General features: G+C 61.5%; 4 protein-coding genes and 1 non-coding gene across 6 annotated transcripts in view; 2 read left to right on the plus strand and 3 right to left on the minus strand.

The window, feature by feature from the left end:
• Positions 1–762: 762 nt before the first annotated feature.
• On the minus strand, positions 763–4,521 carry MCRIP2 (MAPK regulated corepressor interacting protein 2). The gene is made up of 5 exons (XM_075768129.1): positions 4,363–4,521; positions 4,149–4,230; positions 2,214–2,341; positions 1,874–1,975; positions 763–1,241 (listed from the first exon to the last, which is right to left on the minus strand). Exons 1-5 carry the CDS (start codon positions 4,412–4,414, stop codon positions 1,171–1,173), a joined length of 435 nt encoding a protein of 144 aa, XP_075624244.1. The 5' UTR covers positions 4,415–4,521; the 3' UTR covers positions 763–1,170.
• A 1,794-nt stretch (positions 4,522–6,315) lies between these two features.
• On the plus strand, positions 6,316–6,386 carry TRNAG-CCC (transfer RNA glycine (anticodon CCC)). Its single transcript has one exon. It is a non-coding gene; the product is annotated as a tRNA-Gly (tRNA).
• A 101-nt stretch (positions 6,387–6,487) lies between these two features.
• METTL26 (methyltransferase like 26) lies at positions 6,488–9,961 on the plus strand. 2 transcript variants are annotated; one of them, XR_012837892.1, is made up of 6 exons: positions 6,488–6,735; positions 8,247–8,409; positions 8,553–8,612; positions 8,998–9,088; positions 9,377–9,455; positions 9,534–9,591. XR_012837892.1 is itself a non-coding variant. In XM_075767710.1 (6 exons), exons 1-6 carry the CDS (start codon positions 6,527–6,529, stop codon positions 9,579–9,581), a joined length of 627 nt encoding a protein of 208 aa, XP_075623825.1. In that variant the 5' UTR covers positions 6,488–6,526; the 3' UTR covers positions 9,582–9,961. The 2 variants fall into 2 exon arrangements, 1 of the variants encoding a protein (XP_075623825.1); XM_075767710.1 differs by having other exon boundaries at positions 9,021–9,088; positions 9,534–9,961.
• A 373-nt stretch (positions 9,962–10,334) lies between these two features.
• WFIKKN1 (WAP, follistatin/kazal, immunoglobulin, kunitz and netrin domain containing 1) lies at positions 10,335–13,027 on the minus strand (the record flags this gene model as incomplete). Its single annotated transcript, XM_075767911.1, has 2 exons — positions 10,335–11,891; positions 12,749–13,027. Coding segments are annotated over 2 exons (1,770 nt in total), but the record flags the coding sequence as incomplete, so codon positions are not given.
• Positions 13,028–17,177: 4,150 nt separating this feature from the next.
• Positions 17,178–25,827, minus strand: part of RAB40C (RAB40C, member RAS oncogene family) — a 37,218-nt gene continuing 28,568 nt past the window's right edge. The window contains exons 5-7 of the mRNA XM_075768127.1: positions 22,480–22,557; positions 21,850–22,072; positions 17,178–20,308 (exon numbers count right to left, since the gene is read on the minus strand). Of these exons, the coding sequence (XP_075624242.1) occupies positions 20,028–20,308; positions 21,850–22,072; positions 22,480–22,557 (582 nt within the window). The 3' untranslated portion in view covers positions 17,178–20,027. The remainder of the gene's footprint in view (positions 20,309–21,849; positions 22,073–22,479; positions 22,558–25,827) is intronic.

A 25,827-nucleotide genomic window follows, 5' to 3' on the forward strand; every position in this document is an offset into this window, starting at 1 on the left:
CCAGCCCCAGGCAGCTGCTGCTCCCCTCTGGCTGCAGCGTGGTTGTTATTCCCATCATCGGAATAATAAAGAATTTTTTTTCTAGTGGGTGTTTTCCTGGCCTCCTTTGGAGTCAGCAGCTCCAGCCCTGGTGGGCTTGGGCAGCTTAACCTGTGCTGGTCTCCTGTCTCTGCCACAGGGGATGGGCAGGGGGAAGGGGGGTGGTTTGTTCTCCAAAACCTGACCTGGAAGGTCTCCGTCCAGCCTGCAAAAGCCCATGGGCTGAGGGAGCAGAAGTGGGGGTCCCCATCACAGCTACAACCACCTTCTCTTGGCCTCCCACTGCACCCCAACAGCCACAGGCAAGGGGGAGACCTCGGGGCTCAAAATGGCAATGGCGAGGGCCTCCATGGCTGCGTCCCTGCAGCTTTACCCACCTACATCCTGCAGCCTGGCTCTGAACCACAGCCGGGGTGCTCAGCCCCCCAGCCATGTCACCTGCAGCTGCCCCCCCCCCCCCCCCAATCCCAAACATACACCCAAGGCAGCCCCAGCCCCTGGCTGAGCCCAGGGACACGAGGCAGTACGGGGCAAGGATGCAGCTCCAAGGAAGATCGGGAGATGCTCCAAGCCCTTTGCCTCCAGAGCAGCACAGTACCCTGCCACGAGCTTCCCCCCTCCACAGGGCTGCCCCGCTCCACACCAGCGCAGGGCACCATGCTGCACCCCGGCCGCTTCATCTCCTGCAAACACATCCTCCCCACCTCGCAAGCGCCTCTCCACTGGCAGTTTCAGCGCTTTATTGTCTGGCAGTCCTGCTACAGCACTCCACTGTCCTCCCCGTGGCTACAGCCGCAGGGGGGAATGCGCTCCCTCATCCCCAGCATGGCACCGCAGTGTCCCTGGGAGCTGGAGGCTGCAGGAGCTGCAGCGGTCCGAGAACTGGCACTTAAGGAATCCTGGCTGGGGCCGCACGCTGCTCCTCCGTGCCGGGCGCAGGGAGGGGGCGTGTGGCCGGGCATGGCTGTGGTCCGGTCCTGCTGGCCTTGCTGGGCTGGCAGCGTGGGTCACTTGATTTCGGTCATCTTTTAAAAACGTGGTTCTAAAATGCCACCGATTCTGGGTTCTGATGAGATGCTCCTCTCAGCTTTGTTTCTTTTAAAAAAACCAAACCCAAACCTTTCTTCCCTTTTATGAACAGTTTTCAATTTTGGCCAGAAATTGCTGTGCCCACCACTCCTCCAGGTCGATAGGAACAAAGTCTGAAAGAGAGGGGAGGGAAAGAGGCGAGCGTAGCAGCTGGAGCAGGGAGCAGAGCTCCAGGTACTCCCCCTGAGCCATACCATTTGCCACTGCAAAAAGCGATACCCGAAAACTTCCCTGACCCTCGCGCCCTGTCCCCAAAAGGCCGGTCTCTCTTCTTGGAGCCTCCTCTGCTGGGGCAAACCCCCCAGGCCACATTCACAGCCCGTACCCCAGCTGCCATCAGAGGAGCATGCTGTCCCCATCCCTGTTGCGCTCCGGCTCACCCCGCTTGGCCCCGGGAGAGGCAGGTCCCCGTGGCGGGACCCAGGGGGGCTCCTCGCCAGCGCGATGTTGGACCCACCTTGGGGGGCTGGAGAAGGCATGGCTTCCAGGAGTCATCAACCAGGCATCCTGCTTGCTTGGGCTCCTCTGGCAGGGCATGGCAGGACACCCCCAACACAGTGCGGGGGGCCAGCTGCCCCCCAGTGTTCCCCGAGCGGCCTCAGCACCGGCAGGACAGACCTGAGCCAGCCCCTCTGGTCATCCAGCACTGGGATCCTCCTCCTCCCATCACAGCCCGGCTCAGGTGCCCAGCTGAGCCCACACCAGCTCATCACACCCATGAGCACCATGACTACTTCCCACTTACTTTTCAGTCCCGGGTTGGGGGTTTTCTCTACGTACTGCACGGGGCCGCAGGCGCTCTCCCCGCTCCGGCTGCCGTCCAGCTGCTGCTCTACCTGCTGCCAGGCTGGGGGGGAAACGGGCAGCGGGTGGGTTTGGGATGGGGATTTCCCAACCCCGGGGGGGCTGTGGGAAAGGAGCAGGAGCTGGTGCAAGGGAGGGCAGCCGCCCAGGCTGGGGACCCCATGCCTGCCACCGAGGTCCCCAGCACGATGCAGCTGCCTCAGGAGGGACCCGGTGTCCTCCAGCCCTCCCCAGGACACAACAGCGAGCGGGTGCTGCCCCCCGGGACCCTCTGCCCTCACCTTCATAGATGAAGCGGACGTTCTCCTCGTGAGCCAGCGTGTAGCATTCCTCCGGGGCTGAGACCTGCTGCGGCAGCACCTGCGGCCTCTTGCCGTTCACTCTGTTGAAGATGAGTTTCTGGGCTGGGCTGTCGAGGGAAGCCAGGGGGGAGGTGAGGGGGGGACAGGCAGCTCTTCCCACCACGGTTTGGAGCAAGGACGGGGGTTGCCCAGATGCCCCGGGGTTGCCTCACGGCACGTGTACTCGCCCACAGCCCCGGCGCGGCCAGGGGCACAGTTGCAGCCGGCCAGCCCCGGTGGCAAGGGAGGGGACCAAAAGGGACCCAGGCTGCTGGGAGAGGGGGTTCCTACGCAGGGAGGGGTGTCAGTGAGGGGAGATCCCCAGGGAAAAGCACAGACTGCCCACCTCCCACCCATCCTCCAGCCCCAGCACCAAGCGCAATCCCTAAAATAAGAAATCTGCCACCAAAATTGCTGAAATATCAGGAAAACGGCAGTAAAGTCCAGTTGGGCGCTGGGCAGGGGGATGTGCTGCGGTGCCACCCTCCACAGACCAAGCAGCCCGGTTTGCTGGAGCAGCCCCGACCCCCAGCACGCCCCCGAGGCGCCCCAGGACTGGGACAACATCCTCTGCCAACTGGGAGCAGGTCAAGCTCCCTCGGAGCTGGGACCCCCCAGGAGCAGGGCACCAAATCCGCACGCAGATCAAAAGGAAAGGGCTGGGATGAGACTCATGGGCACGTGCGGTGCAAGACTTCAGTATTTTGGCTTTTCTGCCTAGTTTTGGGGCGGGACCTTTCTTCAACGGCCACGTTTCTCATGGGACAAAGTCTAAGGGGCCCTGGGAGCGCAGACGGGTTAGGGTTTGCAGGGCAGCCCCTGCCTGCACCTCCCCTGCCGGTTCTGCAGGCAGGGCCTGGCACAGGGTAACGCACCCCAAACCACATGGCTGGGGGGCAGCGGGCAGACATCCCTGCCTGCTGCAGGCAGGGCACCAGCCGGGAGCGTGCCCAAGCAGCCTGCCCGAAGGGGAGCGCGGTGGCAGCCGCGCCGGCTAATTAGGAAAGATGCCGGGAAGGAGGGGAGCTGGAGGGGAGGCTTTTCTCACCCTTTTCCTGAAGCTGGAGGAAACGGGCAGAGCGTGGCCCCGGAGCCCGCAGAGCAGAGCTGCCCGCTCTGCCAGGCCGCGCTTTGCCCCCAGCTCTCCAGCCCCGAAAGCATCTCCTGAGGAGCGGCAGCCACCGCCCCGCCAGCTCTTAAACCCCCTCCGACACCTGCCCAACAGCTCCAGAAACTGGGGAGCTTCACCCGAAAGCTGCTCCCCCGCACCCCTCCCTTTAGGGAGGCAGGACACCCTCCAAACCCTCCACGAACGCTGCCGGCCCCGGGGACCAGGCGGTTACACACCGGGAGGGGGGGGTGTGCAATCCGTGCCTCCCCGGGGCTGGCGGGGGGGTTGCACAACCCCAGCCCGGCCCCCGGCTCCGCTCCGCCATGTGGGCGGCAGGCAGCCCCCGCCCCCCCCCGCCATGCCGTGCCGTGCCGTGCCTCCCCGGGCGGGCAGCCTGCCGCTGCCTGCACTTTGCCCGCTCCACCGGCCACAAGTCCCGCTCCCCCGGCCTATTTGGAAACAGCCTCTGCCCGAACCGCCGCGGGGAGGGAGGCTGGCACCAACTCCCGTATCCGCCCCCCCCCCGAGGGGTGCCCCACGCCACGAGTGTACAGGCTCCGTGGGGGGCGGGCGGGGACTGGCAGCGCCGCAACCCCCCGCGCGTCCCGACATGCGGGCACCGAGCGACGGTCCCGGCCCCCACCCCCCCCCACGCACACCCCCCCCACACCCCCCCCCCGCGGCCCCTCCCCCGGCGGCGCGGCCCGGCCGCCCCGGTAACCTTTCCCCAAGGTCACGGCGGCCGCCGCCGCCGCGGGGCTCACCTGGCGGGGGGCCAGGCACCGGGCTGCAGCCGGCCCCGCAGCTCGCCCAGCTTGCTGCTCTCCACCGCCTGCTGCGTCGGACCTGCGGGCGGCGGCGGGGCGTCAGAGCGGCCCGGGGGAAGCGGAGCGGGACGGGGCCGGGGCCCGGACCCACGCAACACCCCCCCACACACACACACCCCCCCCGTCCCCACGCGCGCGGTGCCCCCGGTACCTGTGCGGCGCTGCGTGGCCAGCTTGCTGGGGCCGCGCGTCAGCGTGTACATCCTGCGGCCCCGGCCCGGCCCCGCCGCCCCCGCCGCCCCCGCCGCCCCCGCCCGAGTGCGCCGCGCGCCCCTTGCCGGGCCTTTAACGGGCCGGGCCGGGCCGGGAGCCGCGACACGCCCCCGCCCTTAAAGGGCCCGCGCGGGACGGGCCTGGGGGGGGCGGCGGGGCCGTGCAGCCCGGGAGGGGGGGGGGCGTCTGCAGAGGTGCGGGAGGGACACGGGGGAGACACGCGTGGGAGAGGGTGGAGAGAGACGCGGGAGGGTGGGAGACGTCGGGGAGGCGCGGGAGGCACAGGGGCGCACGTGGGAGGTGCGGGGGGGGGACGCGTGAGAGACGCAGGGAACATAAGGGGCACGCGTGGGATGTGGGGACGCGGGGGGAACACATGGGACGTGGAGACACGCGTGGGACAGGCGGGAGACGTAGGGGGCACACGTGGGATGCGGAGGGCACGCAGGAAACAGGGAACACACGTGGGACGTTGGGGACACATAGGGGACACCCACGGGACACACAGAGGGTACGTGTGGGATATGTGGCTGACACGGGACACGCGCAGGACACATCGGGTGCACACCAGGGACGTGGGGACACGCAGGGGTGGGGTAGGAGAGGGGGCACAGGAGACACGTGGGACAGAGCGGGCGCAGGCACACGGGGGACACAGGAGTCACCGGGAACACAGAGGGGACGTGCGGGGGGACATTCAGGAGCCAGGGGACACACAGGGCACACGTAGGGAGGTCACCCTTGGGACACACGGGACCCAGGCAAGGGACGTGCAGGGGACGGCGAGGGGGTGCCGAGGCAGGGGCTGAGGTGCCACCACCATGGGGACAGCGCTGTGATGAACCCGGGGAGGCCAAGCCACGCAGCCGGTGACCGCCAGGAGCCACAGGCCACCCCACAGCGTGGGAAGCCGGGGTGGGCGGCCGCGTCCCAGCTGTCACGGTGACCTTTGGAGAGGGGGAGGCGTGCCAAGGTCTCCCCACGTGGCATGAGGCACAGCCCCGGGAGATGACCCTGATCCAGTCCCTGGCCACCCTACAGGTGCCTGTGCCTGGGGGACACCCAGAGTTTTGGGGACAGGCTGTGTGATGAACCCACCGGGGACTTCAGGGATGCTCCTGCCTTGCTCCGGGGCACCAAAGCCACCGCTCAAGGGTGACCTTGGCCCTTCCACCCCACCGGCCACGTGGCCACGCAGCCTTGCCGGGGTGGGAGGCGGTGCAGGAGGGTGCCTGGCCCCCCAGAAAAGCATCCTGCAAAGCAGGGCCTGATCCTGGGGTGCCAGGCACCCGTGGGTGGCACGCCGGGGTGCACCCCGCAGCCATCAGCCCCCCCCACAACTCTCCCCCAACCCCTCAGGGTGCGGCCCTCGTTACCACGTTTAAATACAGCTGTGACCCAGGGGGGGGCCACCACCCGCTCGTCACCTGCCCTGTCACCTAGGGGGGTTGTGCCTCAGTTTCCCCACCTGAGACCTGCCCAGGGTTTATAGGGCACCCGTGGGTGCACCGGTGCAGCCCCGAGCCTTTCCGCGCTCGGAAGCCCCAACCCCAGATCCTCGGGCTCCGGCTGGATCCTTCCAGGTGTCCGTCGCTCGTGGGAGTCGTTGCGGAAGGGGTGGGGTGGGGGGGGTTAGCTGTGAGCCCCGTGTGCCCAGGATTCATGCCGTGGGGTAATGCTGCTGTCCCACGCACCCCAATTTTCCTGGGGTGTGCACGCCGAGCCTCAACTAACTCCTGTTAGGGGTGTTGGGACAGAGCGGGAAAGGCCCACGCGTGGCAGGAAAGCAGCAGCAAGCACCCACCGCCCCGCGCCACCCTTGGGTGTCGGCTCCGCCCCGCGGTCACGCGTGGGAAGGCTGAGTGCCGGCGGGGCGGCAGGGCGGGCAGCGGCGCCGCTGGTGTAGTGGTATCATGCAAGATTCCCATTCTTGCGACCCGGGTTCGATTCCCGGGCGGCGCAGAACTGCCTTTTGTGTGGGGTTTTTTTTTTTTTCCTTACACCCCCGTGGCATGCTCCACCCGCGGCGCGTGGGGGCGGTCCCCGTGGGGGCGGCTGGGACTTGTAGTCCCCGCACTGCAGCCACCGCCCTCTCTCCAGCCATGCAGGCGCCGGCGGCGGCGGAACGCAACAAGGGCCCGATCCTGGCGGTGCTGCGGGAGTACGCGGGGCCCGGCGCCCACGCGGGACCAGACGTCCTGCGGGTGCTGGAGGTGGGGGCGGGCGCGGGGCTGCACGCCGCGTACTTCGCCCAGGCGCTGCCGCAGACGCTCTGGCAGCCCTCCGACATCGACCCCCGGGCGCTGCGCAGGTGAGCGGGGAGCACGGGGTGGGGGGGCCCTGGGGGCACAGCCTGCAGCCCCTTCCCCTCCGAACGGACCCACGGCCGGAGTGCCCGGGCTCCCCAGCTCGGTGCTTATTTTTAACCAGAAAAGACCCAACACTGAACCCTGGGACAGCCCAGGCTCCCGGCTTGATGCTTTCTTTTCTTCCAGGAATAAAACAACATTCAAGACTCAGGCAACCCAGGCTCCCCACATCGATGCTTTATTTTGTTTTTCCAGAAAAGACTCAATATCCAACTCCCAAATAGCCCAGGCTCCCCAGCTCTGTACTTCATTTTTCCCAGAAAAGCCCCAACTCTCCGCCAGCCCACCCCACTACGGAGCGATTCCCGCCTGCAAAGCGCCCAGCCACGCACTGCGCTCACCCTCCCGTTATCCGCACGCGGCTGCGATGCTCCGCGGTGATGCCGGGCCTGACGCCCAGCTCACCGGGACGCCCTGGTGGGTCCCACCGGTGCGGTGGGTGGCTCGCGCCCCGCTCCCAGCGTCGTGCCGCTCTAGCGAGCCGCGTCGGGCCGCGTTTATTCGCTCTGCGTCGGCGCACGGGGGTCTGGCCACGACCAAATGCCCATTCCAGGCATCGCAGCGCCGGGCTGGAAGGGTTCAGTTTCCGTTAGGGAAACAAAAATAAACCCCGGCTCTGCAGCGCGGGGAGGAATTCCCCCACGGAAAAAAAAAATAAAGCCGGTGGGGAAGTGCCGAAATCGGGGCCTGTCCGGGGACGGTGGCAGCCGGCGTCCTTCCCACCCGTCACCTCTCCGGTGGCGGCACCACCCAGCACACGCTGCCCCAGTTAAAAATAATCCCTGGGTGCGGGGCCGCGAGGCTGCGGGTCCCTGCTCTGCCGCCTTGTAGCACTGAGCCCCCGCTGGTAAATGTGCCGAAAAGGGCATAAATCCCACCAAAGCCGTGCAGCGCTGGGGCGGTGGTACTGGCAGAGGGCAGGCAGCCCAGGCGCAGGGGTGCAGGCAGCGCTGCGGGCAGCCCGGGCACGTGGGTACGGGGCGGCGTGCAGGCAGCCGGAGCATGTGGGTGCTGGCAGTGCTGCAGGCAGCACGGGCGTGCGGGCAGCCCCGGCGTGCGAGTACAGGCAGCGTGCAGGCAGCCTGAGCACAGGGCAGCATGCTCCGGCTGCCCTGGTGAAAGGCAGCAGTGAATTAGGATTTTTTTTTAGGTGCTGGGGTCTCTCGGTCCGCGTGCCGCCAGTGCCCTGGCAGCCCCCCCAGCAGCCCCGGCACCCTTTGGCCTCTGGCAAAGCTTGGTGATACCAGCCCCCCCCCGCCTCGCCCTGTGCAGAGCCCCCCGGCTGTGTTGCAAGCACAACCTTGTTATTAGACATCAGAGACTCCACCTGGGAGATGCTGCTGGCAGGCAGGTTTCGGATCTGCCTGCAGCGGGTGCTGCTGGAGGGGGGGGCATGTCGGGGGGGGGCAGGTGATGCCCCGGCTGGGGTTGACGTGGGGTTTGGTGCCCACAGCATCGCTGCCTACGTGGAGGCCACGCGGGTGCCCAACGTGCTGCCCCCCATCCTGCTGGATGTCTCGCAGGGCTGGGAGACGTGGGGGGGCACCCAGCCCGCCACCCTCGACCTCCTCGTCAGCATCAACATGATGCACATCGCGGAGCTGCGGTGCACCGAGGTGAGCGGGGCAGGCCTGGAGCCGCGCCGGCCCTCGCTGGGACCCCGTCCCCTGCTCTGGGGGTGCCAGGGCCGAGGAGGGGGCTCCTGGGGGGGTGTTCCCAGTCCCCTGACCTGGTGCCGGGGACCTCTCTCTTTCCCCAGGGCCTGTTCAAGGGTGCTGGGGTGCTGCTGAAGCCCGGAGGTGTGCTCTTCACCTACGGGGTGAGTGCTGCTCAGCCGAGCACCCGTCCCGGTGCGGGAGCATCCCGCCGGGCGTGGGGTGTCCCTGGGGATGCTGGGGGGCTGCAGATGGGATGGGAGCTCCAGGCATGGCTTGTGGGAGGGCTGGGGAAAGCAGAGGGTTCAGCTTTGGCGGGGGGCTCAGCTTTCTGGGGCACGTGCTGAGCCCTGGATGGGGCTGCTTTGGCCGCTGGCCCCAGGACGGAGGGATCCTGTCCTCCCTCACCCCATCCAGGGCGGGGTCCGGGGGTCCCTGTGGTCCCTCTCAGGGGCCGTGTCCCTTCTCGCTTTGCTCTGTGCACGGTGGGGACAGCAACCCATGGGCTGGGGGGGGCTCATGGGGACACACGATGGCTCGCACCCACAGCTCCCGGCTTCGTGTCCCGACAGCCCTACGCCGTGGATGGCCGGATCAGCCCCCAGAGCAACGTGGACTTTGACCGCAGCCTGAGGCAGAGGTAGGAGGGGGAGCTGGGGGGGGGGGGGGCCAGGGCTGCTGGTGGCCTGTCCTGCCCGTGCTGCCTGCCCTGCCCATGCTGCCTGCCCTGCCCATGCTGCCTGCAGCCGCAGGGAGCCCCCGGCCAGCATGGTTCTTCAAGAGGACCTAAAGCAGCAGCTGGGGGGAGCCCCCCCCCCACCTGGAGGCACCCCCGGAGACGGGGATGCTGCAGGGAGTGCTGGGGACGCTTCGGGGTGCGCGGGGGCGAGATGTCCATCCGGCTGACCCACGCCTCCCTCCCCCGCAGCAATCCCGCCTGGGGCCTTCGGGACACGGCGCTGCTGCGGCAGCTGGCCGAGGCCAACGGGCTGCGCCTGGAGAGGACGGTAGGTGCTGGGGTCTGCGGGGGGGCACAGTCCCCACACTGCTGGGGACCCCCCCGACCCCTGGCTCTGGGCTTCCAGGTGGACATGCCGGCCAACAACAAGAGTCTCATCTTCCGCAAGCAGTAACCTGCCCCGAGGGCACCTCCCGGCACGGCCGCCCCCCTCATTGATGTCTCCTCGAGGGGTCACACCGTCCCCGCGCCGGTGCCAGCCGGGGTTGGGGACAGTAGCGATGGGCTGGGCTTGGCTGGGGGGTGCCAGCCTCCCCCAGCCCCTTCGGGGCTCCCTTTGTAATGGGGTGCCCCAGCCCGGCCCAGGGATGCCACGGGCATGCCACATAGGCATGGGGGGGGCACAGCACCCCCGGGCATGGGGGAGACTTCTTGCTCTGTGCCAGTTTCCCCGGAGGACGCTGTGCCAATGAGGGGGGGCCTGTCCCCCTTCGACCCCCCACCCCAGGACTGTGCTGCTGCTCCCCTAAATAAACTCTGGGGCTTTGCTCCCCCCACCCCCAGCAGCTCCCTGATGCTTTCAGCACTGACACTGGGGGGGGCATCCCCAATCCCCCCCCCGCCCCCAGCACCAATGGAGGGGTCAGATCCTGTACCAGGAGCACCCAGGGGTGCTGCACTGGGCCCGGGGCTTCAGTGCGGTGGGAAGGTTTTTATGGGTGGGGAGTCCTGGCTGACCTCCCACCCCTCTGCAGCCCAACCCAGTCCTTTATTGCTGCTGGCCGGGCTGGGGGTGTACGGGGGGGGGGGGCACACGGCAGATAAATTACAGGGGAGGTGGGAGCTGGGCTGGGGCTCAGCATGGGGTTGGGGGGGGGGGGCGACACAACAGTGGCGATCCCTAGATACAAGCACTGGTGTGGGGGCTCCCCCAGGCTGCCCCCCTCCAGCGTGGGTCTGCAGCCCCCCCACATCAGCATGTCCCGGCTCTCCCCTAGTCCTGGAAGCGGTTCAGGAGGTCGCAGGTTTTCTTCTCCATCAGCTCGTAGATCTTCTTCACCCGCTTGTCGTTGGCCGCCCGGACGTAGCTGCTGGGGTCGAGCGTGGCCATGCCGTCGTGCACCTCGCCCATGATGATGAGCGGCCCGTCCTCCGCCGTCATGTTGGGGCAAGGGCAGCTCCAGTCCATGTCGGTCAAGGTCACCTCCAGGTACTTGATGTTGAAGAACTTGAGGCCCATCTTCTCATCCTTGAGGACGTCCTCGAGGGCGAAGCGGGCGATGCCAGAGTCCTGGTCCTCCACAATCTCCATCAGCCGGCCCACGATGGCGAAGTCGCTGCGGCAGAGGCTCAGCACCATCTTGCTCTTCAGGCGGCAAGCCTTGCACTGCAGGCTCTTGGGGAAGGGGCAGACGTCCTCGCAGGTCTCCTTGCTCTCGAAGTTGTTGGTGTTGCCCTCGCAGCCGCCATAGACGAAGGAGTGGCACTGCTTCAGCAGGTGGTTGTACGCCCAGCGCGGCTCCCAGTTCTGGCAGGGACCCTGCACCATGGGCAGCAGGCAGGTGGGGCGGGCGCTGCCCAAGCAGGCAGCCCGGCACTCCTCGTAGGTCTCAAAATGGTTCCTGTTGGCCCCGCAGCCCCCGTAGCGGAAGGTGAGGCAGGAGCCCTGCTTGGCATCGAAGTGCCAGCGCACCTCCAGGGCCTCGCACCGCCGCCGGTCCGGCTCCTTCAGGCACTCGGCGCTGGGGAAGGGCTGGGGGCTGCCGGCTCGCGGGGTCCCCCCCGGCTCCCGCTTGACCACCGACAGCGGGAAGTCGGCGCGGAGCAGCCCGGCGGCGTTCCTGGCCGTGCAGGTGTAGATGCCGGCGTCCTCGTGGCGGGCGTTGTAGATGACCAGCTGGCCGATGTTGGTGACCACCACGTTGCCGTACATCTGGTCCGGCCGCATGATGAAGTTCTCCTCCCGTTCGCTCTGCTTCTCCCAGGTGATGTCTGGCCGCGGGCGCCCGCTGACGTCGCAGCGGAAGCTGACGGTGCCGCCGGCGCGCACCGACTGGTGGAAGGGGTTGCTGTAGAGGGCGGGGGGCACCGGCACCTCGGGGCCGGCTCCCGGCGTGGGACGCGCCGTCGTCTCCTGCGGCACGGGGCTGGTGTCGGGCCAGGTGAAGATGTGCTTGCAGGGGACGGTGGTGAGGCGGGTGCCGCGCAGGCACGCCTCGGCGTCCATGTAGCACTTGTTGTAGTAGGTGAGGCCGTCGGAGGCGCAGGTGAAGTTGGGCTCCTTCTCGCAGCGGTCCTTGCACTTGCAGACAGGCTGCCCGTCCCAGATGTCGCAGTCGGAGCCCTGCTGCGCGCACACGAAGCTCTCGCAGGAAGCTGCCGGTGCCAGGGCCAGCGCCGGCAGGCTACCGTCGGCGAAGCGGGCGGCCACGCAGCTCCGCAGCCCGCACACGTTGGTGCAGCATTTCTCGAAGCCTTCGCAGTCCTGGCCAGGGGAGGAAGAGGAGATTTGGGGGGGCGTCATGGAGGTCACCACCGTGCTGTGGCTCGTGGGGCTTTCGAGTGGGCCGGTGTCCCCATGCAGCCCTGTGCACCCTCAGCATCACTGGGCTCCAGGTAAGAACCAGACTTCCCCGGCACGGCTGCACCGGCCCCAGCCCGGCCTCAGCCCCCCCCGGATGCTTAGGGGTGCAGTGCAGTGATGACGGCCCCTTTCCCCCCCCTCCCCGGGCAGACAGCATCTCACTCCTCTCAGCTTTTGCTGGCTGAGGGGGGGCAGAACTCATTGCACAGATGGATTGCAAAGGAGTCTCCCCCTGGGTCCAGGCAGCCCTAACCGGGGTGGAGGTGCTGATGGAGCCCCGGAGCCGGGGCTCTCTGGGATGGGCAGCCTGGTCCGTGGGTGGGCTCCTGCCCTCAGGGGAAAGGGGGGGGGGCGGGCAGGGGAGGCTGTTCACTGTCTGATGGGGGTCCCTGTCTCAGCACACCCATTGCCTTCGGCTGGGTGGGTAGGAGCATTCTGGGGGTGCACAGAGGGTGTGTCCCGGCCATGGGGCATGGCCCGAGGGGGGGTATGCGGGGGGGGGGGATCTATCAAGCAGTTTCTTTGCCTGCTTGAGGGGCCGGGGAGCGGCCCTGGGGCACCCCTCGTGCCAGCCGACAGCAGAGACTTGGCGGGGGGGGACACACAGACAAAGTTGCAGCCAGGCCGAGCCTGTTGCACCGAAACATCTGAACCGGCTGCGCCACCGGGCACGGGACCCGTACCCCAAAGCATCTCCCTCGGGGACCTGGGGATGCCCCCCCAGCCCCAGCCCCAGCCCCGCAGCCCCCCCCGCTCACCTGGTCGGCCTGGCACTCCCGCTCGCAGGTGCTCTGCGCGTCCACCCAGAGGTTGGGGTTCAGCTGGTTGGGGCAGACCCCCAGGTGCCGCATCCTGCCCGGCTCCAGGCTCAGCCCGGCCGCCGCCGCCAGCAGAGGCAGGAGGAGCGCGGCGCCCATGGGGACACGCTGCCGCCCGCCCGCTCGCCGGCCCCGGCCCGGGTGGCCAAAATTCCCACGAAGAGGCATCCGGCCACCCCACGCCACCGGCCTGGCTTGTTGGCGAGGGCTCGGGATAAATCACATTCAGGATGGAGGGGACGAGGGAGAAGGCGGGCGGGCGGGGGTGGGGGGGGGACAAAGAGGAGGAGGAGAAGGAGAAGGAGGAGGAGGAGGAGGAGGAGGAGGGGACCCCACCTCTGCCCCTCAGCACGCCCAGCACCCGCCGCCTCCATCCATCGCCGCCGCTCGGCTCCCGGGGACGCGGCGGTGGCAGCGGCTCTTGGGCGGGAGGGGCCCGTCCGTCCCCGGCGGCCCGGCGAAGGGGCGAGTGGGGTGGAAGGGGAGGACGGGAAGGTTGTAATCTGAATCCCCTCCCTTCCCACTGATGTTTCTGGGTGTTTGGAATGGGAAAGGCGCTGACCTCAGCCTCTAACCCCGGCGAGCCCAGCGATCGGCTGGGCAGACACGGGGGGGAGATCAAAGGCAGACTGCGGAAAGTCTCCAAAGAGTGGAAGGGGGGGGGGAATGGGACACAAACACCCCCCCCCGCCCGGCCCACGGAGCCGAATTCCTGCAGGATGAGAAAACAGCCAGAGCCTGTTGTCCCCTCGGACGGGGCTGCCGGTGGGAGACACGCGGAGCCCACGCTGCGGGGGCCGCTGGGGACCCGGCCGGCCTGGGAGCCCCTCACCCTCACCCCGCCTCTGGGCACCCACTGGGCGAAGGCCGCCTCGTGCCCAGGAGCGGGGTGCCAGCACCGGCATGTGTCCATCCCGCTCGTCCCCGCTCGCCGGCCAGCGTCCCACCGGTGTCGCGCTGCCAAGCACAGGCCCCTCGGTTGGCCCGGCAGGGTGGGTGCCCACCCAGCCCCCCCGGAGGGGCTCACCCAGCCGGCGGTGGCTCCCAGCCCTCCCTCCCCACTGATTTACAGCCAGGCTTTTTAAACCGGCTGTATTTTTCTGAGCTGGAAGGCAGCGCCTGGCCGTGCCAGACCCCGGCGGGACTGCTCCGGCACGCTGTGCCTGGGCTTCAATCCCGCCGCTGCCTCCCCGAGCACGTCCCGCAGCCGGCCCTAAGCTGGCAGGAGCCGGCCCTGGCTCCCCGGCCAGATTTCCCTAATCCCTGGTGGAGACTGACCTGCAGCAGGAACATTTCATGGCATTTCGGGAGCATTAACTCTTCGGTGACCCACCCACCTCCTCGGGGTCTGCAGCTCCTGGGAAGCAGCAAACCCCCCCCAGGGGGTTTTGCCCCAGGGGAAGCAGCTCAGCACCTCCAGCCTCCCCTCCGCAGGGATGCCAACTGGGGGGGGGCAGGTGGTGGGGGGGGGGCAAAAAAAAAGAGATTTCTCTTTTTTCTTGAGATTTTGGGGGAGGGAAGCAACCCATCTGCACCCCGAGGTGTGTTTGCATGTGATGGTTTGGTGGCTCTCAGGGGAAGCCCCGCTGCACCGGACCAGGCATTTCAGGGGGGGCTGGTGTGAGCAGGACACAGCCGCGGTGCCCCGGCACGCTGACCTCCCGACGGTGCCGTTGGCACAGCGCCGCGACCTGCGACCGCCACCGCTCCCCTGCCCGAGCGGCCGCCGGGGCCGGCAAACGGCTGCGCTGCCAGCGGCTCCACGCCGGGGCTCCTCTGGGGCCTGAAATCGGAAATCACAGTCAGGCCCGACATGAGCTCACCACGACCACGCGTGGAGGACCGATGCCTGTCCCGTGGCCGTGCCCATGGGCCAAGCACCCACCTGAGGGTCCAGCCAGCCCTGGATGCGGAGGGGAGGTTGCTCTGCCCTGGGACACTTGCGGGGAGGCCGATGAGATGTTTTGCAAACAGGGAATTGCCTCAGGACGGCCGGGCGCAGGAGCCGCTGGGGGCCGTACCCTGCCTGCCCCGGCAGCCCGGAGCCCCCCGGGCCCACCCAGCCGCCCCAGACACCGGCTGCAGAGTGGGCGCTGCCAGCACCCGGCTGCCAGCACCCGCGTTATGCATGGATATCCCCAACCCCAAACCCACCTCGCTCCGGCTGGGAAGCAGCTTCGCAGGCTGCCGCAGCACCTCGGTCCCCGAGGATGCACCCTGGGGGCATAGAGCCACTTCGGGGTGCACTTGGGGTGCCCCAGGGTCCTTCCGAGGGTGCTGCTGCAGGAGGGAAGGGGAGAAAAGAAAACCTGGAGCCCAGCTTTCGCCCACCCCTGCGCTGGGGGCCATGTGGCCACAGCAACGTGGTCTGAGAAGATGCCGGCACTGGGGTTTGGTCGCTCCTGCCCTGGCAGCCCCTCTCCGGAGCTGGGGGAGCAGCCCCCGAGGGGTGGCCTGTGCTTCCCGCAGGAGCCCAAGATGCCTCGTCCCTGTGTCACCGAGATCCAAAGTGGGACGAGTGCCTGCTGGGAGCCTTTGCCTCGGCGGCACGAGGCTGGCCGGCGGGATGCTGGATGCCGCGTGGCTGGAAACGCAGCTCCCAAGGACCCGAGCCCTCACCCATGCCTGGGGACACCCCCCCAGCCTCTTCCACTGCTGCTTCAGCAGGAGGTGGAAGAAAAATGACTCTCCCCACCCTGGACCAAGCCCACGACAGACTTTCAGCAGGTAAAGGCTTAAAGCAGCCAGAACGTCAGGCTCCCCCAAACTGCTCGCCTCCACATGTCCAAGCACCCACCGCGCCCCAAAATGGGGTTTTTTGGGGTCACTTTCAAAGATCCCACGCACGGATGTGAGTTTTATGGCTCATCTTCTCCCTTCAAGACAAGGGAGCGCAGGAAGGGGCTCAGGGCCGTGTCCCCCCTCCAACAGCACCCTGCACCCAGGGAGCAGGGCTCCTGCCCCACCGCTGCACCCACGGGTAGCTGCACCCTCATTTTCAAGCATCTCGGGTGCAGTCAGACGGAGGTCACCATTTCCTCACAGCCTGCAGGGTACAACCCCGCAGGGACAGCAGGACCAACCCAAGACACCCTCAAATCGGGAAGGTGGGTTCAGATAAACGCACCCAACTATGAAAGACCCAAACCAGCTCGGAGCAACCTGCTCTCTCCAAGAAACAGGGACCTCTAAAGCTGCCCTAGCCTTTCCCCGACGGCCGCCCAGGCTGCACGGTGTGTTTTCCTGCCCCGCTCTTCCCGAGCAGAGACAGCTGCAGCAAAGGCAGCTCCTGCTGCTCCAGTGTAATGGGCTCCGGCTGTCCGTACCCCACCTGAAACCACACACAGCCTTTGTTTCGGCTCTGCTGGCAAGGGGGAACAGACACTTCCAGAACCCCCCTGAAAAGGAGACACACACACACACACAAAAAAAGTCTCTGTGACTCTTCCCTGACCAGGCTTTCACCTTAGCTCCAGGGTTTTCCAGGCTGCAGACACTATCTCATTTCCCCCCCTGCCCCCTCCCAGCCCCAGCAATTACTACTTAAGCTGTTAAAACAAGCGTGGCCAGTCTGGTACGAAGTGGAAAATCTGATCCTAGGGAAGCGAGCAGGCAGGGGAAAAGGCAGGTCAAGGGGAGGTGGGCTGGGAGCGAGAGACAGAAGTTTCCCTCCAACCCAGGAGCAAACACTCTTTCTTTGGAAGCTTAATAAACACCCCCCAAAAAACCAAAACGGGGAGATTTTAGGGGAAATAAAAGGGTGAAGGCCCCAGCCAATGCCTCTGAATGCCAAGCCCAGCAAAAGCCCGATGTGACAGGGGTACCCCAAGCTCCCTGCAGCATCTTTTCCATTTCAAAGTCACATTTCAGCTTGTTGCAGCCTGGGTAGGACGGGTGAACACCGCTGCAGCTCCCCAAGATCGCCCGGATCCAAACAGGTGATTTAAGGCTTCGACTGTACACGCAAAACCCGTCCCCGTGTACCGGGGACCACGCACAACCCCACGCAAGCCGCTGGGGAGCCTGGCTTCCTACAGCACCCACCCCACCCCACGTGCTGCAGACCAGTCTGTGTTTTCTTAGAGCTCCACTACCCCAAAATTAGCAATTCTGTGAGAATCAAGCCTTTAACGATACTGATTTAGCTTCTGCATGTATAGAGAAAGGCAAAAACCCCCAGCAGAGCCAGGAATCGTGACTTTTAAGACTCCCCGGAAAATGTAATACGAGTTACTTTGTGGATGATCTAGAAGTGGCAATACACACCTGCACCGCAGGCAGCCCCAAATCCCCAGTTTTGGGCAAAACCACCCCCTTTTCCCTTCAAACCTCTTCCCAGCCCACACGAAAATCAATACAACTTCTCCACTTTTGGTAGTTCAAAACAAACAAACAAAAAAAGACTTTAATTTATACAAAACAAAATCATGTATAATCAGTTGAACAACATTGACTGTACAAAGGAATAAAAAAATAAAAGGATAGTCAAAAAACCCCAAAACAACTCAGGAATGGTACAAGTGTTGGAGAGCAGCTACAGACTAGTGTTGACATCAGATGGAAGAATCTTTTCCTTTTAAATAAAATTTAAAAAAAAAAAAAAAAAAGGTTTTTTGCTGAGCAATCACTCCAGGTAAATCTTTCATCCTCACTCCGGACAGGATCTGTTGAGACGTTACAGGGTGAAGAAAAAAAAAAATATAATCAACTGCAGGGAAAAAGGCGCGGGGAGGCGTCACACGTGGCAAAGCCAAACCAAGCAGAGGTACATCAAGTTTTTCTCGGCATGCAGCAGCTTTGTGATTTCAGGAAGGAAACCTTCGTCCCTCTTCATCCCGCGCACCGGTGCCCGGGAGCGGCCCGGCGAAGGGGCCCCGCAGTGCCTGGATGATGTTTTCCAGGAGAAAAATCGCCTTTTGCGGTGCCGATCACCTGTTGGCCGTATATCCCCGGGCTGCTGAGCCAGCGATTGTCTTCTGCTGTGTGTTAAGTGATGGGAAACAGGTGCCAGCCATCCCAGACAGGTTCTCCAAATCCCCCGGCCTTCACGCCACCGTGCCGAGCTCGGCTGCGGCTTTGCTCTTGAGCCAAAGCACCACTACAAAGGATTCTTCTCCCCCTCCTCCATCTGCCTGGGGTTTAATTCTCTCCTCGCTCATTTGAGCTGGGCAATAAAGCACGCTAGAGACGAGCCAAGAGACCGACCCCCGTATTGTATTTTGTTCCGCAGAGCGGGGAGGGGGACCGGCTCCTTCCCCTCCCAGGGCGGCTCAGAAGCAAGGGGAAGGAGACATCCCCCGGGGAGGGATGCGCCCCTGCCCGCTGCCTCAACAAAGCGGGTCCGTCGGCCGTGCAGGAGCCGCTGCGGCTTCATTCTGCCCGTGCAATGCAACAAGCTGCTCTGGGAGGGGTGGGAGATGAGCAAGCCCAGGCCTTGTGGAGTTGCTAACACCAGGAGGAAGATGGCAGCACCGTACCGGCTGGTCTGGCTGAGGAGGAGACCAGCCCAGCACAAGGAAAGAGTAATTCACTGTCTACCACACTACTCTCAATCTACACATCCTGGCTGCCTACGAGAATCTGTTGACATAGCTTAGTCCCACTGCCAAGCCCCGCTTAGCTTTTGCGGGAAGGGCTGGGCACTGTTTCTAAGTTTCCAGGTGAATTTCCAGCACAGATCAGCCACGGGACGAAGCCGGGGAAGCACACGCCCTTGCTTGACACAAGATCTTCTCCCACAGCACGTGCGCATCTCGAGCTCTTGCCGCTGAGCACGCTTGCCCCTCTAAAATCCAGGAGTTTGCTTTCCCGATTTCCTGCGGCTGCCACGAGAGCCAAGTGCGTTTGCCACGACAGGACCTAGGGATCGCTGTTTTCCCACGCAAACCTTTCACCTTCCTGGTCCCTTGCTCCTTCATGCTCCAGCAGGAAAAGCCGCTTCCGTCCTTTCCCCACTTTCATCCAGGAGGAGCCGCAGCAACACTAGCTCAGGCAGAACGTCTTTGGAAAAAGCAAAGCAAGAAGCAGCCGGGATTCAGGGGCGGTCGCACGGGGTGGTGTGGTGGATGGAGGGTCTCTGGAAGCGACGGCCAAGGTTTTGCAGCAATAAGGGACAAAATTCAGCATATTCAGCATTTTTGCTCTGCTTTAGGCACGATGCTTCGACCCTCTGCTCCTCAGAAGGCGCAAGGCGAGCAAGGCATCAGTCTGACCTCAGAGCTCTTTGTCCTGCCCGCCAAAAGCAAACCCCGAGACCCTGGCCTCTCCGCTCTGCCCCTCGATCCATTTACATCTCACCCTGCCTTCGGCTCTCACAAGTTTTAGGGAATGGTCGGAATAAAGCAGCTTGGGGTTTGTTACGCACGAATCGTTCTTTCCTTCTGCATATGTAGTATTTAAAAAAACCTAGCACAAGCCCAGGTGGTAATTGAAAGTCTCTTAAAGCATTTGTATATTTTCATTGGAAACTCTTCCACTTCTCCCCTTTTGCTGACACTGGGAAAGTTAATCCAGTGCTTGTATTTACATGGCTGCATAAAATTTTCCCTGACTGCTTCTTAAAAAAAACCTTAAAAAACAAGTGAGATATATATATATATGTATAATATTTACATAAATAAATGAGGAAGGCAAGCAGACTGCCTCCTTCCCCTTTTCAATTGGCCAACTCTTGCCTTGTTTTCTTTGTTTTTTGGCAACAGCAGGTTAACATCCCAGTGAAAACTGTCATTACTCCCCGTCCCCATTTCCTTTTTTTTTTTTTCTTTCCCCTACATCCAACAATTACTATTGCACCAGCAATCTGTTCAGGAGTCCAAGAGTTAAAGTTGCAGCACAGACTCTCCTTGCCTACTCCCTTAAGCCTCTCAATCTTCCATTAAATCCATTTCTCCATCGAGACTGGATGGGCTCTTTTCCCCTTCCCCCCTCCCCAACCCGGCAGCTGCTGAATTTTCCACCCCAAAGCCCAAAGCATTCTTGGAGGGTCACTTGGCAGAGTCCTCTCCCCGCCAGCGCCGCAAGATCCAGCCGGCACCCCGCTTCGTACGCGAAGCCAAAACGTGAGCACATTCCCAATGCTTGCGCGAGCCATCGGAAAAAAAAAAAAGCAACCGTGGCCCATCCGAAAGGATCCAGTCGAAAAGGGTTAAGTGTGCAAACAGCTGTACATCGGTGGGTGGGTGTGGATACGTTAGAAGCTCACGGCGTGTCCATCCTGCTAAGAGATCTTGCAGTTGTTGCGTGAGCAGTTCTGTGGGGGGCTCTGGGGTGGACGAATGGATTTGGATCTCTTCAAGCTGTTACCTTTGCTGCCGCTCCCACCCCCGCTGCTGGCCAAGGAATACGACCGGCCGTGCATCATCACCGCGTTCATCCCGTTCGCCATCGAGAAGGATTTCAGGTGACTCTTGATGGTGACGGGCAACGGCAGCTTATCGATGAGGTGGACCGGGGTGCAGGAAACAATGGCTCGGCAGCACAGGTCCTGTAAGCTGAACACTGGTGGGAGAAAAGACCAGACAGTCAAGGGACAAGAGACGTCAAGGGCTGCCTTCTCCCTACAGCTACCCCTGATGCTGTGCAGCTCCTGCTCCTTTGGGGAGAGAAGCTAATAACGATTGCACAGGAGCCTTGAACAGGGAGCAGATTAGTTGGGACAAAAGCTTGGGAAACTCCAGGTAAGCTCTGCCTTAGAGGCTAGTGCTTTGCGAGACACCAGCTTTGGTGTCAACACGGGGCTCGGATGCTACCACCCCTCCTCTCTGCACAGTGCCCGTGCAGGCAGCGCCTTGCTCACAGCCCTGCCAGACACTTGGGCTTCTCAGGCCATCCTTTGGCAACCAGAAGGACATGCCCAGGGAAGGAGGCAGCAGGGTCAGCGAAGCAGGACAGTCTCGCTTGGGACCTGCTTGAGGAGCAGCAGCCACGGGGCAAGCTCTCTGCAGAGTGCCTGCAGAAACGGAGATCCCACCAAGCCAGGAGAAGGCTCTGCCCTTTCAGGCTTCCCAGTCTTCCACTGAGCTCAGCGTTCATCACGCGGGCATGCTTTGGGAAGTCTGCTTGGAGGGGACTTCCCAGGAAGCGGCCACACGAGGGCACGCGTTCACCTCCAGCCAGCTGCCAAAGCCACGCTGCTGTTCCCAGCAGGCAGCACTGATTCCCAAGTCCTGCCTCTGGAAGAGGTTCAGGAGAGGTCTGCGAATGCAGCCCAGCTCCTGCTTGCCATCCCTCCGTGAGCTGGAGACAGTGGCATGGCAGCCAGCTCAGGGGCAGGAGTCCTGGCAGACAATTTGGTGACTGGGACTAGCAAACAGGATTTTCCCTCCCTCGCGAGCAGGAGCCGAGGATCCACGTGAAGGCAAGGTCACCCCAGGAACGCACATCTCCTGCTGCTCAGACTGCCGGGGGGGCACGCTGCTACCTTCAGCCAGGAACGTGGGACCTAAGACTATTGTGCTTCAAACGCAACAGGCTGAGAAGTAACGTGGAGCCTGCTCGCCGTTTGCCGCGCTGCAGCACACGTGCCTGGATATATGGAACACCCCAGCCCACGGCCGCATGCTGACAGCAGGGATGTGATTTAGTCCCTTTCACCTCCGTGGGCTTCCATGTCCCTCCAAAACAGGAGCGACAGGCTCAGGCAAGGGTAAGGACAGAGGTGCTTATGCTTGGATTCATCCCACACAGCCACCTGACTGAAGTGCTTTCAAGTTGTGAGCTTAATTGCCCTCAGCCTCATCCAGAATAAGTGGAGAGGTGTAGGATGTCCCGGAGCAAGTCAGATCCTGGACGTGCTGAACTGCCCTCTGGAGCTGCCCATCCCTCACCGCTGCCTGCTGGGTTCCTGTGCTAGTACAGGCAGCTTGTTGGGGCTCAGCTTCAGCTTGTCTGACCTGAGGCATTTCTCCATGTCAGGTGCTTTCAGCTCCCACAGTTACTAATAAACACGCCTCCCACCGAGGCAGTCAGTCCTACCCCTCCGTTTCAGCCCTGCCATCTCTCATGCCTTCCCCACGCTCAGCATCTTCCTCACTACTGACCTCTGTTGGGTCTCCAGATCTTCTCCATGCCGTGCCGCATGAGGACGATACGGGATAACTCTGTGAAGGACTCTATGACATTGAAGTTGCACAGGGGGCTGACCTCAAAAAACGTCATGCAGTTCTTCTCCGCGTAAGCCCGGGCCTGCTCCGTGGGCACCTGCCGTTTGAAGGCGAGGTGAAGCCTGTTGCCCACCAGGATCCGAGGGACACCTGGGGCATGCTTAAAAAGAGGAAAGAAGTGGAGAAGTCATGGCTTGTCCTTAGTGAGACCAGGCTACATCCAATATTCTGCTCAGCTGCAACAGCAGTGAAGAGCAAAGAAACAGAAACTGCTCCGTGACCGAGGGACTGCCAAGCACTACTACAGGATGAGGAGGACTAATTCATCCCCGCCACAGTCCACTTTAGAGGGAACCTTCCCATCTTTCTTGGCCATTCCCAAACCCTTTCCTACTACTCCGGATGTATACACAAGTGGAGGGCAGGCAGTTATCCCCTTATTTCGCTTATTAGCAGACTGCCATCGTTTCCTCTCCATCGCAGAGCCATTCTTGTCCCCATATCAGAGGTGGCACCTCCACGGATTTTTGCTACAGACCACTGCACGTGTTCTTCCATTCAACTTACCTCATCTATTTCCTTTATCCATCGGTCTATCCCATCAAAGGACCAGCGATTAGTGATGTCATACACCAAGAGAATTCCCTGGTGGAAGAAAATCAGGAGCAATCAGGAAGTTTCACAGTAGGCAAACTGAAAGGGAGACATGCCTGAAGGACCACCTCCATATGCAGAAACCAGGAGGCAAAGGGGCAAAACAATTGCTCCAGCTGCATTATTTGTGTGCTGGCTAGGGCAAACATTGAGACAACAGGTCCGTACTAACTCAGTCCCAGACTATTAGGGAAGGTTTTACTCTTGTTTTGCCTTGAACATCCCCCAAATTATTTCCAGAGCAGCAGTCTCTGCAAAGGAGGAGGAACTGCCTCGGTGACTGCGCATCCCGAGGAGCGAGGCTGCGCCAACACTCCCTCCTGCCCTGTAAGTCTGATACAAACTCGCTGAGGCAGAAACAGTGTTTTTCCTTTTCCCCTTATGGGGAACAGCTGCATTCAGTGGTAGAACGGTAGCAGAACATGACGAAGTTAATAAAGCACACCCATCTGCAGCATGCTTGCCCTCTCCACAACCTGTCTCATTCTGTTGTCCTTCTGCCGGCAGGGAAGAAGTTGAGCGATGCCAATAAACAACCCGGCATGTCTGCAGGACTGAGATCTCACGGCCGGGATCCACGCCGGGCTTTGCTGAAGGCAGCCGGTGTTGGCTAATTGTCACTGCCGCACTGGCAGAGAACACGCAGTACAGTGATGCTGGCAAACCCCGGAGGGTCAGATCAAAGGTCCCGCTGAAGGACCTTTCCCCCTGCTCTTTCTTCTGGAAAGAGAAGAACCTACTGCATCCTCAGGCCCACATCCATCTCCCCTGAACACCACCCACATCCACAACGCACTTCACCGTCACAACGCGCAGCACAGTGTTGGTGGCAGCCAGCACAGGCACAACTCAAGGCAGGGAATTCTGTGCCTGCAGCCGCGAGGACATGGAGCAGGACCTCGGAGGGTCTCCACTCGAGCCCCAAGCCTGGCTAGCAGAACCCAGGACCATGACCAGACTGCTAGCCACCACTCAGGTCCACAGCAACTCTTAACAAGTGAAATTTGCTTGAATCAAAGTATTTCTGAGGACAGACACAGGGAAAGTAGGCTATGCATGGACCTGCAGGCACACAAGTCAACGCATCAGGAGCTGCCTCTCAGCACCAGTTGGGCACATACAGCGTTTAGAGAATTGTCTTAAGCAGTAGCCTTTCTGCAATGCTCCTGTTATTTTTCTGACTTCTTGTCACTCTCTTTGCAATCAAGAACATTTCAAGTGACAACAGGTGCCTCAAGGTTACTTTGCAGAATCGCAATTGAAGATGCCCTGAAATGGGAACTACGGAGGAACAGATGATCTTGCACTGCGAGAAGAGGCAGCCCAGCTGGGAACGCAGCGCCGGATGAAAGGTAACCCAGCAGCAATAGGACTAAGCTAAGGGCAAAACAAACCAGTCTGAGCTAGACTCCAGGATAACAGATCATTTAGCAGCAAGCTAGGCAGAACCGGTCTTCTCTGAATCAGGGGTATCCCTCAGGAACAGCCGCCCCTACGGCAAGTCCCCACCACCAGCAAGAGAGATCTTAAGTTGGCAAAGGAAAGCCTCGGCTGGCAGCCTCGTCCTCCCTAGGAGATGCCTGGCCACAGTGCAGCAAAGGAGTGAGCTGACAAACTGCCCAGCATCTGTCCTGGTACAAGTCAGAGGCCATCAGGCACCCTCACCTACCGGGGAGTTGTTCCTTTATTCACTGAAATGGAAGATGGGAAACACAAACTACCTGGTCCTCCTGAAACACAGCTTTACAATATTTGCTGCTGCCAAAGCCTGTGATGAACCAGGGGAAACCTGTACAGAAGCCATGTACAAAGACGTGATGTACCTCAGGTTTATCAAAAATAAAAAAAAATTAGCAGCATGAGATCTGGAGCACATGGTAACGATAAAACACCAGGGACCTGAGCCACAAAGGCACTTGAATCCTCATAATAAAGTCATATGTTGAGCTGGCACTTGAAGTGTTCCCCCTCTGGGAAAAGCAGCCTTTCTCAGAGTACGCTGGGTGCGCCTCAACGTTGTTTGCCTCTCTCTCAAAACCCTCTCAGAACAAGCAGCTCTCAAAGCCTGACCAATTTTATCATTTTTAAAAGTCTTGGTCAGAACAATCCTGATTCCTGAGCTTTATCCTCAACCTCATTGCACAGCACTTCCACCCCAGGGAGTCGCTCTCCAGGCAAAACTTGCTTTTTCTGCCCTCGCTGGCCCTCCAATACCTGCGCCTCTGTGTTTGTACCGTTTGCAGAAAGGCTCAAATGTAGAAAAAGAAGTGGAGAGGGTACAAAAGGCAAGTGGGTTGGTTTTCACGCTTGATAACCCAACATGAGGAGCGAGCCCTTCAAAGTTTGGGTTTGAGGTTGTTCCAAGGGACCAGATGATGAGTTTTCATAATTGCAGAAGCATGTGTGGGGTGGGGGGAGCAGACGCATCTTCAATTTCCTCCGAGGAAGTCTGGAGCTCATGTCTAGAGTCCATAATTTTTTGCAGTGTCATTTCTAGAACAGTCAAAAAACCCTTCATACTCAAAAAGAATTGGAGGTTGGTTTTGTTTTGGAGAAGAGAATTGGTTTCTCCTAGTTTTAGATAGGGAAAAATAAGAAGGAAGCAATAATTTTCCATCATTAAAAAATTCCACAAACCCAAAGATACTGCTTTCAAGAACCCAATCAAGAAATACCTACTACCAGGATACATCACATTAAGCGCATTTTGGAAAAAAAGTACACCAAAAACCCCCAGATTCTGAGCTTGCTTTCTTTTCATTTTTGTTATATTTATTTTGACTTTCAGCTTCCAAAGCTGCACGTGTGAATCAATGAGAGTCAGGAAATAACAAAGCAAAAAGTTTGATGACCCCCTTCCAAGACAAACTGCCAGCAAGTTAAATAAAGTCTACTTATTTTATTTCTGGATTGACAAATTCCTTTAGCCAAGAGAAACAGACCCAAGACCTAGTTTGCGAAGACTTCTTCTGCCAGAAATATGATCTAAGAGGAGAGTTTTTAAGCTTGCTGGCAGCTGCAGCCTGGATCTTCTTTAAATAGGAATAAGGATAAAACATCAGCAAAAATGCAGCCCTGAGTTTGCAGGAGCAGGGTGGAAGGTCAAGACCACGATTTCCAAATGCAAGAAGAGACAGGCTGCCTGCCAGCTTGCCCTCCAAGTCATAACACAGCTCCATGCATGCACATTTGGAGTTGAGATTCTCAAGGAAAGCTTCCCAAAGGCCAGAAGACACCAAATTGTCTAACGCCTTGCTTCTG

This window comes from Balearica regulorum, chromosome 15, assembly GCF_011004875.1.
Source record: "Balearica regulorum gibbericeps isolate bBalReg1 chromosome 15, bBalReg1.pri, whole genome shotgun sequence".
In the NCBI taxonomy this organism is placed as follows: Eukaryota; Metazoa; Chordata; class Aves; order Gruiformes; family Gruidae; genus Balearica; species Balearica regulorum.

What these genes read in the sequence shown, in the direction of transcription:
- MCRIP2 (XM_075768129.1), bottom strand. Translation starts at nt 4,414, where the DNA reads ATGTACACGCTGACGCGCGGCCCCAGCAAGCTGGCCACGCAGCGCCGC. An exon ending in GGCCACGCAGCGCCGCACAG is followed by an intron (nt 4,231 to 4,362) that starts GTACCGGGGGCA and finishes CGCCGCCCGCAG; the next exon opens with GTCCGACGCAGCAGGCGGTG. An exon ending in CCCCAACCCGGGACTGAAAA is followed by an intron (nt 1,242 to 1,873) that starts GTAAGTGGGAAG and finishes CCTCTCTTTCAG; the next exon opens with ACTTTGTTCCTATCGACCTG.
- METTL26 (XM_075767710.1), top strand. Translation starts at nt 6,527, where the DNA reads ATGCAGGCGCCGGCGGCGGCGGAACGCAACAAGGGCCCGATCCTGGCG. An exon ending in CGGAGCTGCGGTGCACCGAG is followed by an intron (nt 8,410 to 8,552) that starts GTGAGCGGGGCA and finishes CTCTTTCCCCAG; the next exon opens with GGCCTGTTCAAGGGTGCTGG. An exon ending in GACCGCAGCCTGAGGCAGAG is followed by an intron (nt 9,089 to 9,376) that starts GTAGGAGGGGGA and finishes CCTCCCCCGCAG; the next exon opens with CAATCCCGCCTGGGGCCTTC.